This window comes from Salvia miltiorrhiza, chromosome 2 (assembly GCF_028751815.1).
Source record: "Salvia miltiorrhiza cultivar Shanhuang (shh) chromosome 2, IMPLAD_Smil_shh, whole genome shotgun sequence".
Classification (NCBI taxonomy): Eukaryota; Viridiplantae; Streptophyta; class Magnoliopsida; order Lamiales; family Lamiaceae; genus Salvia; species Salvia miltiorrhiza.
In genome coordinates, this window is record NC_080388.1 from 54,294,908 (window position 1) to 54,314,187 (window position 19,280).

Genomic DNA, 19,280 nt, shown 5'->3' on the forward strand with positions numbered 1-19,280 from the left:
ATGACCCGTAATCTACTGTTACAGTCTTCTGGGAGAGGGGCTAGAACTAGTGGGGAGACCACTCTAGAGATGATAGATGCCAGCGTAATTTGAGATGTTGGGGAGAATTGGAAGGGATTGGAATTGAGAGAGATTTGGCGTGATTTCAGAATTGGAGCTGGGGTTTCTCCAACTTAGCTCATCTGACTTCGATGATAGAACCGATGAAGATGATCATGTAAGGCGCAAAATCCCTAGATTTTTTTTTTCAAGAATTGCTGGCAAAATTTCCCGATCAGATATTGCATTTGAACTGAAAAGGTGTAACTGAAAGAAAAAGATGTAACAAGAAGAGAAGAAACCTCACGTCCTAGCTCGAATTTCTCATGGATGGCGTTAGTTGATGAAACAAGTATCAACACCTTAAATAAAAACGATAAATAACGCTAAGATTTACGTGGTTTGATCATGAAGATCTACATCCACGGGAGGTTGTCGGAGTTTTCACTATATATGTGTGGGATTACATTTACAAGATTGAGAGATAAAAATAGAATCCTCCAAGTTTTTAAGTAAAAATCTTATTTATAAGCATCAAAGTAAACCTAGCACTTGGGCCCATTAACTCAAACAATTAGGTCCAAACCTTGTTACATTAATTTGTGTCTAGGAGTGATTTGTTAGAGTTGGCGCTTGGCATAGCTGGAATATCAGGGCCAAGGCAGAGTTGAGCCGCCAATGCGGGAAAAGGATTGAGCTGCCAAGACTTAGGGAGAGCAACCGAGATAATCCCTTTTTTGTCTTATCATAGTTGTTAAGTTAAGAATATAAGTCTTGTGAGAAATATCATCAGCCATGTAGCTTATCTCTTGAGTGATCCACCATTTTCTACGTATTTATTGATAAAGTCAGCCCTGTCAAGTCAGTGTTGCACCAAATATTCAAAATAACAATAATAATAATAAACAAAAAGAGAAATTTGATCCATGTCTCCGGTATGAAGATAATTATGATGCTACAATCCAGCTCTGTTATTTACATCGTTGAAATCTTGACTCTTTTGCCCTCATTCATATATTTTATTCATTAGACCTGACCCAAAGAGATGTACGAAATATTGTCCTCATCATATAATATTAGAAAACTCATAAAATTGAAAGAAAAAAAAATCTAAAGCGATGTCGTTTTACTCACTGATTTTAAAAGAAGCCCTAATTTTCTCATAATCTTTGATTTCCTCATAATTTCTCTTATTCGACCACAAACACATAAAGTAAAACAAAGTCTTACGGCTGCACGAGGACATATACTATGTTCCTGTGTCTCTTTCAGTGTGTTAAGTTTGAATTAGAGCAGGGATCTCATGCCTACAAAGTAGCTGCATTTCAGGATAAGGGCACGAACTCGAGGTTGAGTTTGAGAAACTAGCCATGGCAACTCTAGAATCGCAACATAAACGACTCCAACTGAAGCGGTGAACAAAGAATTCTACCAAAATCAATGGTTGGCGAAGAATCCTAATCTTGTAAAGAAGAACCCTAATTTGTAGGTTGCAAATTCAATTTCTACCCTAATTAACAAATTCCATCTCAAATTACAACAAACGAAATCTATTGGAAAAATCAGACAAATCGTGAAAGTGGTGTATTTTATTTTAAAATTGAAAATTTGTGGAAAACATATAAATAACTGGAAGTTGGTGTATTTTATGGCAAATAACCCTTTAGTTTATAAGTCTCATCGGACGACGTTGCCATGCTAACAATTCTGGATGTCGGATAAGCTTTAAATTGAGCGAAATTATAATTTATGTGAAAAATTATAATCAATTGAAAGACTATGTATTATATGATAACATTTGAAAGTCATGGTCAAAACCAGAATTCCTCAAAAATTTGTGAATTTTTGGCGTAATTTGCCCTAAAATATAAAACATAAATTATAATATATTCTTTTAATTTGTTATATATATACTATATTAAATTATATAATTAATCTTAAATTAAGTATATATAAGAGATATAATAGGCAAATTAAATATGTAAAAGAAGGCTTTTATAATAGGTATAAATACAAACTTCTTAGGTTAGGAGCTTAGTTTGTGACGGAATTATTTAGTAGTTTCCGGTCTTTAACTATTCTTCTGTCTAGTTGAATCGGCATAAATTATGTAAGCATTACTTGTAGGGCCCACCGAAACGGCGGAAGATAAAGATCCTAAACTCCGCTAGCTCGAGTACAGAGTGTTGCATTGCGCCACTTCACTCACTCTCTCAGTCTCTCTTATCACTCCATCTCTCTTTATCTGTCTCAGTTCCAGCAAAACTATGGGTCTGTGGTGTGTGCATGCCAGAAGCAGTGGATTTATGCTGACGAATTTGTTCCCGGAGAAATCCGTTTGCTGGAGTTCAAAGAATTATTCGATGAATTCGGAGCTCCGTTCGTCAAAGCCGGAATTTGTGCCGAGTAATTGCAGGCGTCGATCGGTTTCAGCTAGAGCTATGGCGAGAAGGAGCTCCGGAAATTCCAGTAATTCTAATTCGAATTCCTCTTCTAATTCTGGTAAATTTTCTTTCTTAATCATATATTTGATCAGTGAGGAATTTTATAATGCTGATATGCAAGAAGGTGTTTGATCAATTGACCAGCTGATTTTTTGAGCGGAAGATAAGCTGTTGCTTCTATGAAGTTCTTTCAGTAGAGAAATTTGGTGATCGCTGTGTTTCTTTTTATTGTCTTGTGTGGGATGCTGTGTGTTGTGAGAAGCTATCAAGATTTTAATCTGGCTTCAGTGTTTGTTGGTAGCATAAAGTCTGAAAATTTTCGACTGCAAGAGTGCTAAAATTGAAGGTTTCAAAAGAAATATAAAGTGTAAAGACTTAAAATAATAAGAGGCGACTGCGCCTGAATGCACAAACTTTTACCCAATCTGGTTTTGTATCTGAACTAAAAAAAATTCCTTCAAATACACGAACTTTCAGTTATTCTGATTTTTTTCATAAGTTTTAATTTTCAGCAAATTAATGTTATCGTGGCTAGCTGAAATGACAAAGTAATGCCATTGTGACTAATTAAAGTGACGTAGGCATCCAACTACATTTTTTAGTACATCAGCCGTTTAAAGCCATGTTGACATTTCAGTCATCCACCTCGGTATAAATTTTGGGGCAGTTGACAACCATATGAAAAATCAGAACAATTGAAAATTCGTGTATTTGGAAGCGGGATTTTTAGCTCATGTGCAAAATGAGAATTGAGTGAAAATTCGTTTATTTAGACGCAATTACCCCAAAAAATAATGACATAAAAATAATTAGGTGGTGCTTGAGCTCACCCCAACTCCGCCAGTGTGTAGAAGTTCCTCCAGAAGTATGTACACATAATTACATATGTATAAATAGTAGAAGCTGCTCCATTTAGTTCATGATTGAGTGAATGGAGTTAGACTTGATTCATATAACTGTTCTTTTTTCCCGACTGATTACTTTAGAAGTCATGATGTTGAGGGAACTGTGAATTCGATTATGTCAAACATAATTACAGCTTTGCAACAACAGGCTTGATGGACACAGCTATTAGCTAAGTGGAAAATGGATAGATGTCACAATGTCTATGTATTAAAGTATTATCTGTTGATAAAATTCCAAGTATGTTGTAATCGTTTTTTGCATTTGCTGCACTGGCAAACAGTGAAGGTCCTTATGATCAAAACCTACTTTTTACATGCAAAGATCTGTTTTTTCTTACAGAAGAAAATATTTACAGCAAATCTACTCGTAAACATTCTCCATTTATCAAACTAATGTTTATTTATCTCCTCTGCTTTTAATTTACAAAGTTAAACCGAGCTGAAGACGCTTAGGGAACCAAATGCACCATTTTTCTGCGGATCAGCATACTCGATTGTTTGAAGTTTGCTTGCAAGAGAGATGAATTCTGCAGGATGATATGACTTAACCATCTTTATCGTGTCTGTACTCTCTATTTCTCCCATAGCCTTGGCTTGTATGCTCAAACAAACTATATTTTATCTTTTGTGGCTAATCCTTTATGACAAATATCATTCAGTGAGGCATCTGAAACACTTGTGGACTTGTAACATTGGTTTTGTCTTTGCAGGAGGAAACAGTGATAATTTGAAAGCTGGAGGAGATGGAAACGATCCAATCGAGAAATCTGATGATACAAGCTCACGGAACCCCCAATGTAAACCCTTGGATTGGAGAGAGTTTAGGGCGCTGCTCTATTTTCTGGAAAGGGTATTTATCTTTCCACTTGACGTCATTCATTGTTGAGGTTTTCAGGACCTCTGCTGTGTGCTGATGACCTTCAAACGTTACAGACTTTTAACATTCTTAATAGGAACCATGTGCTTTAGATAAATGCTAAATTTGGTATAGAAACATGAATTTGAATTTATAAAATGTTGTCCTTAAAGTTCGACTTTTTACTGAAATATTATTGCAGGCTGAAAAAGCTAACGTTCATAGCCAAGGCGAAACATCACCCAGTCTAAAATCTCTTCCCTCCAAGTGGGCACACCCTATTTCAGCGCCCGAAAACGGCTGCCTCCTTATTGCTACGGAAAAGCTAGACGGAGTCCGCTCCTTTGAGAGGACGGTAGTACTTCTTCTCAGATCTGGAACCAGGAATCCACAAGAGGGGCCATTTGGGGTAGTCATAAACAGACCCCTTCACAAAAAGATGAAACATATGAATCCCACTAACATTGCGTTAGGGACGACTTTTGCCGACTGTTGTTTGCATTTCGGAGGACCCCTCGATGCCAGCATGTTCCTGCTGAGAGCTGGGGAAACTACTGGACTTGCTGGTTTCGAGGAGGTGATTCCGGGGGTATATTTTGGCTCCCGGAATAGTTTGGATGAAGCATCAGCGATAATAGAAAAGGGAAAACTTCTGCCTCAAGATTTTAGATTCTTTATGGGATATGCGGGATGGCAGCTGGACCAGCTAAGAGAGGAAATTGAATCTGATTACTGGCACGTTGCTGCATGTAGTGCGAACTTGATATCTTGGGAATTGCAGGATTCTCCCTCCGACAATTTGTGGGAAGAGATTCTGCAGCGAATGAGGGATCCCTACTCGGAGTTGAGCCGCAAGCCTAAACAAGACATCTAGTGCTTTTCTGAGCAACTTAAACTTGAATTTAAGATCATGGACGGAACATGCTCAAATGTACAGTATTCGACTCAAGAGTTCGTATAAGAGTAATTTTATTGTTTTGTTTCTCTCCCTTCTTACTCTATATGAATGAAAGTCATGTTTATAAATGCAACTAACTAGAAATACAAGATTGTGACAAAACCTTTACTAGGAAACTTTTCGAAATTTAAGCTACACTTTTGTTGGCATGGATTATTCAGAATTGTGTGTTTTGGTTGAATAGTTACACAGAGAAAATGCTGTTTTGTAACAGTATATGACATCCTACACTTAGAAATCTATATTTTTCTAGTTAGAAACTATTTATTTAAGAATAAGATGATTACATTTTCTACAGTGTTAGAAAACTTATCCTGCCCTGCCCAAAATATAAATCTCCTCATAGACTTGTACGTTTTACTTCAATTTGCCGACTAGCATTGAACCCTACCTTAGCCAGCTTTCCCTCCTTCAGCTAGTTCGACTCTCATCTTCTGCCCGCAACAAATTATGCTTTGACATTAATCCTTTTAAGGCAATTACTTCCATATACATTTCATTTTAGTTTTTTTTTTGTTTGCTGCATTGTCTAGTAGATCTATTCTCGATAATTGCAGCTCATCTTTCATCACTTTGTCTCAATGTTCACATTTGACCTGACTTTGTCAAGCTTCGCCTTGCGCACGGCTGCTTGGATTTGCCTCTCATGCTCTTTGAGCATGTCCTCCATGTTCCCTCCAGGAGGCATTAACGGCCCCGAGTAAATGATCCTGTTTCTCTTGGGCATGTATCCCTGAAAAGATCAGACGGGTCAAGTATCAGATACGTTTTATAAAACATGGAAGATAGGCTATGTTTTGGGAACATACTGTTGAGTCGTTATTCAATCCCCTCCGCCCATTCTTTGGATGGAAGTCTGAGGAGTCTACTATAGGCTGACGAAGCTCGGTTCCCTGTCTCATGAGCTCTGCAGGATGCTGGTGGCGCAGGCCGTGGACTGAATGATCGGGATCTTCGTTCATCTTCTTGTTCCAAGAGTATCCTGCTGCATTCGGGTGGATCACAGACTTGGACTGGTGAGTACATCCATTCTTAACTCTGGGAGGCACAATAGGGAAGCCATTTCCACTGTCTGGATTATACTGATAATGCGTGCTCGTGTTTGGTTTTCCCTGTTAAGAGAAATTCCTCCATAATCTCGAGTTTGAAATTGCAGGAAAATAAAACATGTGAAAACAGATAGAGAACCTGGCCCTCTGGAATAGCCTTCTGTATGCTTGAAATCTTGCTTGCATTATCTTCTTTACCTCCTTTACCGCTCTCACCTCTTCGCCTGCATTAGGACCAAAACATAGTTTTCTCAGAAAAAGCAGTGCTCCCTGCTGAGAGAATAGTGTGTGTTTTATGTGTTTTTGTTTTTGTTTTTTTGTTAGCAGTCTTACCTCTTGGCTTCTTCGTCTCTAATCCTGGCCTCGAGCTCCTTACTTGAAGGGTACCTCGGCAGTTTAGATGGCTCACAGGGCAGAGGCTTTGATGTGAAGAACTGCAACCAAGAGATGTCCTCATTTTAGCACGAGCCAAGGATTCAGTTGCACGTTTTCTTTAACCAGAGGTAAGGAAAAAGTAATATATATACCCCACTCTTGAGTGCGGAAGAAGCAGTGCCCCGTTCCTGTGGATCTATCGAGAGAAGGACTTCGAGAAGAGCCAAAGCAGACGAGGGTAAGTCCTTGAACGTCTGAGAAAGGCTGCGCTTGTAGACGCGCTGCGTTCTAAAGCTACTAGCGAGTGGTAACTTGGTCTTCTTCCAGAAAGCTTCTGTTGGTGAACCACACAGCTTGAATATCTTGTGTGTTTGTTCCACCTGAAAAAAAAGGAATTCAATTTTTATTATTATATTAAGTTTGTTTTTGATTTGAAATCTTTAAAAAAAATACCTCTGTTCTTCCAGGCATGATAGGCTTCCCAGTAAAGAGTTCAGCAAGAATGCAACCAACGCTCCACAAATCAATGGCTGCTCCGTAATCCGTCGCTCCCAACAACAGCTCCGGAGCTCTGTACCAGAGAGTCACGACACGGCTCGTTAAGGGGTGCTTCTTGCTGGGGTTAAGGATTGTGGCCAAGCCAAAGTCCGCGATCTTGAGAGCCCCATTGCTGTCGACGAGGATGTTTGCACCCTTGATATCGCGGTGAAGGATGCCCCGGCTATGGCAGTGCTCAAGGCCGTGTAAAATCTGCTGCATATAGCATTTGATCTGCATACGGAAGTAGTCAGTCGAATGCATGCATGCCTAGTTGGTGGTTGAAAGGTCACGAGTTTTACCTGTGGTTCGGTGAATTTGACCTTGGTCGATGCTAAAAGTCCGGCAAGATCATGCTCCATGTACTCAAACACGAGGTACAAACTCCCCGACACGCTCGATATCACGATGGCTTCGAGCCTCATCACGTTCGGGTGGTCTAACCGGCGGAGGATGCCGATCTCCCTCGCCATGAAACGAACACTCTCCGGATCCATCTGAATGAATCTCACTTTCTTCATCGCTACAATCCTGTCGGTCTTGAGATCGCGAGCCTTGTAGACGCTACTATACGTCCCTTGTCCGATCTGCACAGTTAGGTATAGGCGTGTTAGCAAACCAACGTCGTGCAAGCTCCGACGAGTTTAAGGGGAAACCCTACTTTCTTTAACTTCTCGTATGAATCCGCGCTCCGCGGAGCCCATCCTTTGACGGCCTCACCGGCAGCTGAAGTGAGCCAAGGCGGCCACCCTGCGGCCGCTGCCTCCCCTTTGGCGCCTTGGGGAAGACTCGTGATACTCGAGACGGGCTCTTGCTTCCCTCTTCCTCTCATTGAACCCAATGTCAAATGCCTACTGTGTCCGCTCGCGGGCCTATCGATGATCTTATCCTTGGGGTTTTGTTCGGCCGGAACAGAACTCGAGCTCGATTTTAACAAGGAGTGCGAACGCCGGGAGCCATCGTTGCCTTTCACTGTGACCTCCTCCGGTGGAGTCAGCTCAACTGGAGATTTGCTTCTCTCCTTCTCTTTCTTCGCTTCATGTTCGGCAACGTGATCGTTAACATCGGTTCCTTTTGAACATAGGCACCCCATAATATGTATTCCTTATTTTCTCTAAAATTAAGACAAAAATAAAAATTCTCAACGCATGATGCCCTCGAAAAATCTTGATGATATGTTGCACCTCTTGAAAATTCAAAATTGTTTCCGGAAATCCCAAAATCTGTTGAATGAAAAATTCGAAAGGGGAAAGGAATATTTGAGAATAGACAAACTATCTTCAACGAAAATGAGAAAAGGGTTTGAATTTCAAAAGCCTAGACCAGAATTTAGCATTACATCAAAAAGGTTTTACATATGTTTTTGGATAAATGCATATGAATATATACACGAATATATATTGGAACTATGCCTATATGATTTGATGCAAGAGTTCTGGTCAAGGTTTGGAGGTGCCTAATGGGAGATTTTGGGTTCCAGAAAACACTTTTTGTTCCTTGGAATACTATCAACACTTCCTCTTCTTCCCTATATTTTCAAATAAAAAATATTAAAAAAAAAAACAAAAACAAAAATGGTGTAATCAAATCTGTTGATTATTCAACAATGGCAAGAGAGAAAATTACGGGACATGTTGGCATCTAAAATTGCGTGCGACCATTTAAGAAACTCCTACAAGTCATTTTTCACATACTATCAATTATAATATAGTTTCAAAACTGAATTTAATCTTTTAACTTAAGTTGTCATAAGCTACACTATGCTCAAGATACTTTTTCCCATAAGTCGACTTCTCATTTCAATTAAAACAATCATATGAGTGTCATAATTTAGAATTTCGAAAAATATATTTGTCCTCAAGGTGAAATACTTTGGTTGTTTGGTTTCTGAGATGGACGGTTTAATGTACTTTCTATTTTTGGGCCAATTAATAAATAAAAGTGTTGATGATGCAAAATATTTATTGGGGATAGTAAAAATATTAAGGGTTAATTATGTCAAAAATAATGAATTTTTGGTCCATTTTCAAACTTTTCATGAACATTTTTTTTAATCAAAAATTTTCTGAATTTAAGGTGTTGAACATTTTTTCCTTGATTCCTAAAAATCCCCAAATTCATAGCTGACATGGCATTTTTAAGTGACCTGAAATATGACATGGCATCGCCGGATGGGAACCAAAACGACGTCGTTTAGTTGAGGGGTAAAACGACGTTGTTTTGAGCCCCAACCATGCCTCTTAGCCGGAAAACTGAAGAGACGTCACCGGGACCGCTCGCTTGGCGGTGGCAGCCTCGGGTCTACAGCTCGCCGGAGTCAGGGACGGTCGGATTTAGCAATAGAGATGAGAGCTGGACTCGATTTCGAAGGGGAAAGAAGACATTAGGGCACGAATAGGGGAGGGAAGACCTCGGTCACGAAGAAGAGTTGGGAACGCATGGAAATGCTGCGATGGCGATGAATTTGATGGAGAAGCTAGGGCACGAATTGGGGAGGAAAGAATTTCTGTTCAATTTGTGAGGCCGAACACGATGAGGGCGGCGGCCGAGTGAGGTCGGGTGGCGGCTCCGCGCGAAGGCGGCGTAATCTTAGGAGGCGCAAACCCTAGAGAGGCGCGAGGTTTGAGGGAGAAGAGGAAATCGAGGTATGGCGGCGCGAGGTCTACAGCGACGCGAGGTTTGTAACGGCACCCACCTCTGGTGGATGGCGGTGGTGGAGGAGCAACCACCTTTAGCGGCGGTAGAGGAGCAGCCATGTCAATTTTTTTATTTTATTTTTTTGTTTATTATTTTCCATATGTCAATTTTCGGTCCACATAAGCGCCATGACAGCTCGTATTGCTTAAAAATTGCCATGTCAGCCTGGAGCTTCACTGGAGGAAAAAGTCATGGAAAAATTGTTCAACATATTAAATTCGGGGAATTTTTTATTAAAAAAAAAGTTCATGGAAAATTTGAAAATGGACCCAAAGTTCATGATTTTTGGCGTAATTAACCCTTATTTTAATAAATTATAGTTAATTTTAACTGTTTCGGACAGAATAGCCTCCACTCTTCACTCTTAACGTACAAAAATACACGGGCTCTATGTTTTCTTTGTTGTCGCTCTCTCTCAAACTCTAGTTTTTCCGCTAAACCTCGACCGCTTTGAAGCCTTAATCCTCCCGTCGCGTCGTCTAACTGTTTTTTCTCTTTTTATCTCTCTCTCTCCGACAACATTTTCTCCAATTTTGTTCATCGTCCCGTCAACATCCTTTTATGCAGGATCTGGTGAAATATAAGTTCTATGAATTCCAAATCTACGGAGGGTTATGAGATACAAATCTAATCTAAGAAGATCTTTAATGAATCGTACCAAAATCTGTCGTGTTAGCCAGCGAAATGGATGATCTAAACCTACCCATAAGTACCATCTATTCTTGGAATGGTAGACATCTGTTGGACATATGCGCAGGACGAATGGTACAAAATTTGCACTTTTGTACCATTCGTACCACATGTACCAACGGATACTTTTTGGAGCTGTGTCTAAGACTCTAAACCAATCTCTAGGCTTCCCCATAATGTATGTCCGGAACTAAGATTTATCGGCGCAACTAGTGGTATTCATTTCTAGTAATCGTAGATTTAGTTCCGGCATATGTTATATTTGCTAGATTTCATTTTATTATATTATTTTATGAGATTCTTACTTGTATTTGTAATTGGATTTGTTGTAAAATAAAGAAGATGAATAAAATGTTGTTTTGAATTTGTGTTATTTCGTATTATGCTCTATTGAAACGTACCATTCATCCGAAGTATGTCCTGTCAAATGTTGGCACGAATGGTACTAAATGACATATTCGCATCATTCATCCCAAGGTATGTTGTACCAAATGTTGGGACGAATGGTACGAATATGAACTGTTCGCACCATTTGTGCCAAGTTCTGTCTCGCAATTATTGGCACGAATAGGTCATTTCGTACAATTTTTTGTCACGGTCTGTCACGCCAGTAATTGGGACGAATGATATGAAATAATTCATTCTCTCTATTCTTCCCAATATTTGTCTCTCCAGAACTTGGAACAAATGGTACAAAAGGTCTCATTCGTACAAAAAAAAAATGGTTAATGTCGTTAAATACCCTAACTATTTTCATTTTCGCGTTTTGCATCAAATTCAGAAAATCTGCCACATGATACCCAAACTAAGCTATTAAGCGATTTATGCATCCGGCGAACTAACTATATCTACGTGTCAATATTTTAAATGACATGGCTTAAATTGGTTGACGTGTCCATGACATGGATTTTTATTTATTTATTTGTTTTTTGGTTCACCTTCTTGCACACTGCACACTCATGTTCAGATCTCTCTCTCAAACCTCGCCGTTGTGGCTTTCCTTCCGGCGAGAAGCCGCCAACAGGGGTCATCATTCGACCGCTCTCTCTCCGTTCTCTCTGATTTCCCCCTCGCCCATCTCTCAACTCGTCTCCCTAAAAAACAAAACACACGCACACTCTAAGGTCGCCGCCTTGGCCCTCCCTCTCTTTACCTCTCGCCTGACGAACGACATAAATGATCCGCCGTTGACAAGATCGTCCCAAAAGAAAACCCTAGATCCCCAAATTCCATCCATCCTCCTTCAATTACCAGCGACCGCAACGGATCTCTCTCTATCTATAGATAGCGAGAGAGGTGTGAAAGGAATAGCCATAAAGCGCTGCCGTCGCCTAACCCTAGTCACCCCTCCGTTCTGGCTCTCCACTGCTCAACCCCGGCCACTGCCGCCCCATTTTCTCCCCTCTAAACTCCAGTAAGAAGCCGCCCAATGGACCACCCCTGCCCTTAGATGAACAGCAGCAGCAGAGCCGCCGTCGTGCACCCTAATCGTCCCTTTGTTCTCTCTCACTCAGTCTCTCTGTCAGATGAGCGGCAGCCACCCCTATCCCGACGCCCTAGCCCCACACTTGCATGAACAGCAGCAATAACCCACAAGTCTCAATTGGTGGCCTAAATTGAATTTCAGCAAAACGACGTCGTATTGTGCTTAATTATTTAAAAGAAACGTGAAGCGAAAGGACGACGTTTTGACTATCGAAAGTTATTTACACGTAGACATTTTCAGCTGCCAAGTCAGCTTCAATTTTGCCGGAAATTTTCATAGAGTACAAAAGCCGCTTCATGGCTTAGTTGGGGTATCCTGTAGCAGATTTTTTGAAATTGATGCAAAACGCGAAAATGAAAATAGTTAAGGTATTTAACGGCAACCAAAAAAAAAATTGGGAGTTTTTGTCCCTAAAAACAAATCCATAAGATTTCAGTTTCTACCAACAAATCCAAGTACAATTGGTTACACACATACCTTGATATGCATGTGTTTGAAAATTCAATTTGAATACTAGATTTCTTTAAAAATACAGTAAAATTTCTATAAATTAATAATTTTGGTACCTAAGGATTTTATTAATTTAGAGAGATATTAATATAATGATCAATTGTTAATTTATATAGTATTTTCTTAATTTCAAAAATTATAATTTTAAATCAAGTTATAATGGTTAAAAATAAATAATAGATAATATTTAAATTAAATAAGTGCATGTGAATTCAATGTGGCTGATATTACTATAGATCCTAATAACGATCAAATTAAAAATGATTCAATAATAAGTTCATATTTTAACAAGTTATTATAATATTCATAATTGTAATATAGTATATTTTTTTTTATCAAATATCATATTTATATTGTTTACTCTATTAAAATAAAATAACATTTACAATGTACATTCTCACTGTTAATACCTCAAAAAATGTGTGAGAATTATACTCCCTTCGTCCCTTAAATAACTTTCTATGAGGAAGGAGCAGGCCACAAATTTTAAGATGAAAAGGTAAAAATATGAAAAATAAGGATAAATGAAGTATTGATAGTGGTGAAAAAGTATGGATAAATAGGATAATCTTGCTGTCTCAATTCAATAGGTTACAAGGTTTGGGTACGGATGTTGAAAAACAAATATTTATAATAGAATAGAAAATAGAAAGTATTTTTTTTTTAGAATATATTTGTACAAAAAATAGGAGAGAGAAATAAAGAAGAGATAATTATGTATGAGACACAATAATATTAGGGTAAATAATGAGTTAAGTGGAGATATTTATTATGTATTGAATTTTTATTTTAAAAAATAATATATTAAATAGAATGTTCACATAAGAAAATATAATTTATTAAATTGATGCGAAGGGAATACTATTAATAGTGAAATATAATCTAAAAATAAAATAAAAAAATGTTAGGAATGATCAAAAAGAAAAGTTAAAAAATTATTTAGGGAGGAAGGGAGTATCTTATTTGGGTGCTCTCAAAAATCAATTCCAGTAGTCGGTCAATACGTTGCCTGCGCAGAGAAACACGTGTTGACAGTTCTTGTGCATGCAGCAATGGTGTTCATCTTCCACCACTAAATGTCAAGAATCAACCACCACCATCTCCACCACCACAAACCCTCCTTGCTCAAATTCCTCAAAGAAAAGTAAAAAGAATAAGTTAATCTGTTTCACAATCTGGTAATTAGTTGTAAATAAGAATTAAATTGATGGAGCTGATTAATAGAGTGTTGAATTTGGTGGCGCCGCCGGCAAGCTTGATGATGCTGGCGTTTGCATGGCCAACTCTCTACTTCATCAGCAGCTGCGAGTGGATTTACAGCACTTATTTCCACAGTGAGGCCATGGAAAATAAGGTCGTCGTCATCACCGGCGCCTCCTCTGGGATCGGAGAGGTAATTCACTGCCTCAAATAATCTAATGTTTATTCCAATTTTCACACCATTTATGAAACGTTGTAATTCTCATATGTACCTCTAAAATGACATTTTTACCAATTTTAAAATGTAATTGTGTGAAAATTGTAAATTCGGATAAATGTTGTGTTATATCTCCAGAAGAATAAGGTAGAACCAATAAATGAGATGGTAGGTGGATTTATGCCTCTTATTCCCAAGAAGAAGAAAGAAATGTAGTTTTTCAGTTTATATATGTTGCATTTCAAAATTAACTTGTGTATAAATTTGGTACACTTCTTGAACTCCATAGGCCATGTTTTTAGACAGTGAAACCATGTAATATTTAAATTAATAATAAACAATTTAAAATCGTCGGGTTGACAAGCTCAAGTATTGAGAATTCTTGAATTCCAATAGAAATTCAGATTAAGTTCACTCGATAATCCAATTTTCCTTCAATTTCGGAGAAATTCACCTAGAACACGGGCTATGCTCATGTGGATTTAGTTATAGTAAAAATTTAATTTATAGTAAAAAAAACTATGAACCTTGCATTTAAGCACTTAACGCATAAAGTAATTGCACTTTCGTAGTCCTTGATTGCGCATTCGATCATAATCCATGCTGCTCCTGTTACTGGCGAACTCTGCTTCTATGCAATTGTTCCTAAGCCACACAAACAAAAGGCAAACTGCATTAAGAAACCCGATGATAATATTCATTATTGAATGATCATACAACAATGTTTACATCTATCTTGATTGCATCACTACAAAACCAGTATATATAACAATGGTTTCTTCTGTATGAACAACAGCAAATAGCGTATGAATACGCGAAGAGAGGGGCCAATCTCGTGCTGGTCGCGCGAAGAGACCATAGGCTACGAGCAATAAGTGAGAATGCTAGAAGGTTCGGGGCAGCGCATGTGTTGACAATAGCTGCTGATGTTGTCAAGGAAGACGACTGTCGGAGATTCATCAACGAGACCATCAACTGCTACGGACGAGGTAAGCTACTGCCTTCCTACCACGACCATCGCTAATGCCCCATTGTTTAACCCATTTGACCTTGATGCAGTGGATCATCTAGTGAATACAGTGACATTAGGGCATACTTTCTATTTCGAGGAAGCTACGGATTCAAATTTGTTTCCCATCATAATGGTAACGAGTAATATATGTCATCGTTTTGTTTTTGTCACAACGAGCAAATTGCAGCTGTTGGTATGTGTTGTGCAGGATATAAACTTTTGGGGCAATGTGTATCCGACATACGTGGCGCTGCCGTATTTGCGTGAGACCAATGGTCGTATAGTAGTGAACACTTCAGTGGAAAACTGGCTGCCTTTGCCTAGGATGAGCTTGTATTCTGTAAGTTGAACTCTGTTGATAGGTTTTAGCAGATGAGAGGCGAGAGATCCTCTGTTTCAAAATGATGTGGATTAGGAAATGGAATGTCGTTTCGGAACAGAGGATCTCTTGTTTGTGAATTTGGATGGGTGTGATTCTTTTCCTTCGAGATACTTTATTCAAAATGCTACGAGATAGAAAATGGAGTATCGTTTTGATAGAGGATCTCGTTTGTGATCTGGATTTACTATAAACAGTTATTTTCTTTCAAGATCCTCTGTTTCAAAATGTTATGTAATAGGAAGTGGAATGTCATTTTGGAATCTAGATTACGAGAAATTATACTTTTCCTTCTCACTCTAGGCTGCCAAATCGGCCCTCATGAACTTCTACGAAACACTGCGGTTCGAGCTGAAGGACGAGGTGGGGATAACGGTAGCCACGCACGGTTGGATCGGGGCGGAGATGAGGAGGGGCAAGTTCATGATGGAGGAAGGCGCCGAGATGCAATGGAAGGAAGAAAGAGAAGTAAGATCATCAATGTTTCTTGAATTTTTTCTTTGATCAACCAAACAAACATAGGAATTATGTATTATTGTGTGATCGTTGCGATGTTTTGAAGGTCAATGTACGAGGCGGCCCAGTGGAGGAGTTCGCGAAGCACATTGTCTCAGGAGCGTGCAGAGGAGATCCGTACGTGAAGTATCCGAGCTGGTACGACGTTTTCTTCCTCTACAGAGTTTTTGCACCCAAAGTCCTACACTGGACCTTCCGCTTCCTCTTGACCGACGGTGGGGTCGCCCGGACAACCTCCTTCATCGGCACTGGACGGCCCCTTCTGGAGCCGTCCTCGCCCCAGAGGATCGGAAGTCCTCTGCTCGAGGCATCCTCCCCGCGGAGATTCCCTGAGGGAGTTTCCAAGGCATCCAACAGTCGGAGACTGTCGTTCTCCGATTGAGTGATTCATAAATGTTTTGCTTTGTATTTGCCTTTTACTTGTGTTGCTTAGTAGGTTGTGCATTAGTCATTAGTGGGTTGAACTGTTTTGTGTGGTTGAATATCTAAAATTGACTTCAAAAAGACACAATTCGAATAAATTAAGACCATATATTTTAAATGTGTAGAAAATTTATTAGCCAATCGCTGTATAGTATACATTATTACAGCATCAATAACACTCATTTCGTCTCCACCAACTCCAACACAAGTTGTCTGAAGCTGACCGTATTTTTGACTAAAATCCTCCTCCCTCCAAAATGAAAAGGTAAGGTAATTGTTTTCGGGTGTGGTGATAAAATAATTAATATTTAAGGTCAAAGGTTTTAAATTTGAGTTTATTGTAATATGGTCTTTAAATTTAATTATTTATTTATAAAGAAAAGTTAATTGCGTCTAAAAGATATGGGATGTTTACCAAATTTTAGTTTTTATATGTAGTTGTAGAACTAAAAATTATATTTTCAATTCTACAAATTTTTAATTGTCTTGATTTTTTTCACATAATTATCAATTACATTTAAATAAGTGTTGAGGTGGACATCCGAAAGTCTACATGACTTAAATAACTGATGTATTAAATGGCATAGCTGGATACCTAATCACTTCAAGTGGTTATATGATGACGTTAATTTGTCACTTTAGTTATTAATTTATCACTTTAGTTATTAATTTATCGAAATTTTACGATATCATTAATTTTTCATTTCAACTAGCTATAATAGTATTAATTCACTAAAGAAATTATAATTACGTGAAAAATCAAAATAATTAGATTTTATGTATTTAAAGGTAGAATTTATAGAGAACTTCGACAAAAGTTGTGTATTTAAAAACAGAGCAGCAACCAAACATTCTTGGTGCATGCAATGTAGCGTGCATGAATTTCACGTAATGAATTCTTTTCCACAAGAAAAAGTTTCCCTTGCAGATTGCATGGATCACAGTTCATATATACTCCATATAACTAGAGATAATCTTCTACTGAAATATTAAAAAATCCATCGCTTTTTGGCGACGATTCCATCTGTTGCCAAGAACTCTGATCTTGCATTCCTCCTCCGATGTTTTCGCTCCTCCTCGAATCGATGAGCCGCGCGTCGGTGGCTAGTCCGGCGTCCGACGCAGCCTTCTGCACCGACCGCGGCGACATTCCGGCGCCGGCGCCTGCGGGGAGCACCACGGGGTGGAAGTTGAGATTCTGCGGCGACGAGTCCCCTCGCAGGCAGTAGAAGGCGACGTCGTGGGCCACTGCGGCCGCCTCCGCGGTGGCGTAGGAGCCCAGCCACAGGCGCTCCGGGGTGCCGGGGACTCTGATCTCCGACACCCATTTCCCCCACTTGCGGCGGCGGACGCCTTTATACTTCTTCTGCGACGCCCCACCGCCGTGGTAGCTGTCGTCTGATGAGCTGCTCATTTTTTACTTTTTTTGGTTAAGCTGATTTTGTGTGTTTTGAATTCTGACCTGTTGGAGTTGAAGAGGTAAAGAGTTTATATAAGTTGAAGAATTGGAAAGTCAAATTGGTTTTTATTATTATTTTAATTGGATTTATTTTGTGGTGTGATTTTGGTGTGGGAAGTCAAGATTTTCCATGGTCAAAGTAAAAGGGTTTCATTTATTTATTTTTTGAGATTGATTGATTAATTAATTTAAGCAAGTTGTTGAGATTGATTGATTAATTAAATGCATTGAAGAAGTTGGTTTATATCAATGAAGTTAGATGTCGGCGTTTTATTTATTTATTTTTTGAGTTGATGTCGGCATATTTATAGTATTGTATAAAATAAATAAATAAATAAATAAATGCCAAGTGATTTTTTTTTTACTTGGGTGAGTTGGGGAGGGGGAGCTGGTGGGGTTTGAACTCGGGATCTTACTGTGCACACACAGGAGATCGCACCGCTTGGTGTTCCCTTGAGGATAAAAAAAAAAAAAAAAGTCAAGTGATAGAATTACTTTATTGAACGTAATTTTAACTTTGAATTAGTGTACTTGTTATTGATAATGAACTTATTATTTACTACTCCCTCCGTCCCACCATTTTAGTCCCCTCCCACTTTTTACACATATTAAGAAAATGCATTTAATTTATATATTTTTATCTTTTATACCCTTATTTATTATTTTCACACATCATTTTCACATTTAAGTGAAGCATTAAATAAGGTTAATTTAGTAAAAACAATATTTTTATATAGTACTCCCTCAGTCCACTAATTGTTGGCCTAGGAGGCAAAACACGAATTTTAAGAAAAAGTGTAGTGAGTGGAGAAAGGGACCCACAAAATATATTGTTTATTAGTTGAATGGAGAAAGAGACCCACAAAGTGTATTGTTTATTAGTTGAGTGGAGAAAAAGTGTATTGTTTATTGGGACCCACCAATTAAAAAATTATAAAGACTTACTATAAATGGGTAGGACATAAATTGGTGGACGGACCAAAAAGGAAAGTAGGCCAACAATTAGTGGACGGAGGGAGTATTAATTAGAAAAGTGTACTATCTTTTCGGGACATCTCAAAATGGAATAAGGGACTAAAATGATGAGACGGAGGGAGTACTGGTTAAGAATTTCCATCTTACAAATATTGATAGTTGGACCCTTCGGTATAAATTTACCACCTCCACTTGAAACGCCTCGTGTACTTCTATTTGAGTTGTTTTATTTTATTTTGATATGGTTAAAATATATACTTCATCCTTCCATAAAAGATGTAATCTTATTATTTTTTTATTTATTCACGAAAATTATAATTTTTTAAAAACTATTCTTTATATTTTAAACTTTATTCATACCTTACAATTTAGAACAAATAATTCAATTATTAATACTCCATTTAGAGGGCATTTGATTTGAGTGAGATATAATTGATAAAATAATTCAACTTAAATAAGTGTTTGGTTTGCATGATTGGACATGTGATGGATAATTAGGGAATGAGATTCAATGTATCACACTTTATGTCCCATTTTGTGTCTCACTTTCAAT

General features: G+C 38.4%; 4 protein-coding genes across 4 annotated transcripts; 2 read left to right on the forward strand and 2 right to left on the reverse strand.

The window, feature by feature from the left end:
- The first annotated feature begins 2,071 nt into the window (after positions 1-2,071).
- Positions 2,072-5,270, forward strand: LOC131010283 (uncharacterized). The gene is made up of 3 exons (XM_057937732.1): positions 2,072-2,541; positions 4,099-4,238; positions 4,447-5,270. The coding sequence occupies exons 1-3, from the start codon at positions 2,307-2,309 to the stop codon at positions 5,116-5,118; spliced, it is 1,047 nt and encodes a 348-aa protein (XP_057793715.1). The 5' UTR covers positions 2,072-2,306; the 3' UTR covers positions 5,119-5,270.
- Positions 5,271-5,293: 23 nt separating this feature from the next.
- Positions 5,294-8,714, reverse strand: LOC131010282 (probable serine/threonine-protein kinase At1g09600). The gene is made up of 8 exons (XM_057937731.1): positions 7,825-8,714; positions 7,466-7,750; positions 7,080-7,397; positions 6,779-7,006; positions 6,585-6,685; positions 6,391-6,475; positions 6,012-6,314; positions 5,294-5,935 (listed from the first exon to the last, which is right to left on the reverse strand). Exons 1-8 carry the CDS (start codon positions 8,254-8,256, stop codon positions 5,771-5,773), a joined length of 1,917 nt encoding a protein of 638 aa, XP_057793714.1. The 5' UTR covers positions 8,257-8,714; the 3' UTR covers positions 5,294-5,770.
- A 5,018-nt stretch (positions 8,715-13,732) lies between these two features.
- LOC131010284 (11-beta-hydroxysteroid dehydrogenase B) lies at positions 13,733-16,484 on the forward strand. The gene is made up of 6 exons (XM_057937733.1): positions 13,733-13,939; positions 14,760-14,952; positions 15,023-15,108; positions 15,184-15,315; positions 15,658-15,822; positions 15,917-16,484. The coding sequence occupies exons 1-6, from the start codon at positions 13,754-13,756 to the stop codon at positions 16,250-16,252; spliced, it is 1,098 nt and encodes a 365-aa protein (XP_057793716.1). The 5' UTR covers positions 13,733-13,753; the 3' UTR covers positions 16,253-16,484.
- Positions 16,485-17,045: 561 nt separating this feature from the next.
- LOC131010285 (ethylene-responsive transcription factor ERF020) lies at positions 17,046-17,767 on the reverse strand. The gene has a single exon (XM_057937735.1). The coding sequence runs from the start codon at positions 17,705-17,707 to the stop codon at positions 17,258-17,260; it is 450 nt and encodes a 149-aa protein (XP_057793718.1). The 5' UTR covers positions 17,708-17,767; the 3' UTR covers positions 17,046-17,257.
- Between the last annotated feature and the right edge of the window lie 1,513 nt (positions 17,768-19,280).

Coding starts and splice junctions, on each gene's coding strand:
- LOC131010283 (XM_057937732.1), top strand. CDS start 2,307: ATGGGTCTGTGGTGTGTGCATGCCAGAAGCAGTGGATTTATGCTGACG. Junction 2,542..4,098: donor GAATTCCTCTTCTAATTCTG/GTAAATTTTCTT, acceptor TTGTCTTTGCAG/GAGGAAACAGTGATAATTTG. Junction 4,239..4,446: donor TGCTCTATTTTCTGGAAAGG/GTATTTATCTTT, acceptor ATATTATTGCAG/GCTGAAAAAGCTAACGTTCA.
- LOC131010282 (XM_057937731.1), bottom strand. CDS start 8,256: ATGGGGTGCCTATGTTCAAAAGGAACCGATGTTAACGATCACGTTGCC. Junction 6,686..6,778: donor CTTCCGCACTCAAGAGTGGG/GTATATATATTA, acceptor TCTTGGTTGCAG/TTCTTCACATCAAAGCCTCT. Junction 5,936..6,011: donor GATTGAATAACGACTCAACA/GTATGTTCCCAA, acceptor TGATCTTTTCAG/GGATACATGCCCAAGAGAAA.
- LOC131010284 (XM_057937733.1), top strand. CDS start 13,754: ATGGAGCTGATTAATAGAGTGTTGAATTTGGTGGCGCCGCCGGCAAGC. Junction 13,940..14,759: donor CCTCCTCTGGGATCGGAGAG/GTAATTCACTGC, acceptor TATGAACAACAG/CAAATAGCGTATGAATACGC. Junction 15,109..15,183: donor ATTTGTTTCCCATCATAATG/GTAACGAGTAAT, acceptor TGTGTTGTGCAG/GATATAAACTTTTGGGGCAA.
- LOC131010285 (XM_057937735.1), bottom strand. CDS start 17,707: ATGAGCAGCTCATCAGACGACAGCTACCACGGCGGTGGGGCGTCGCAG.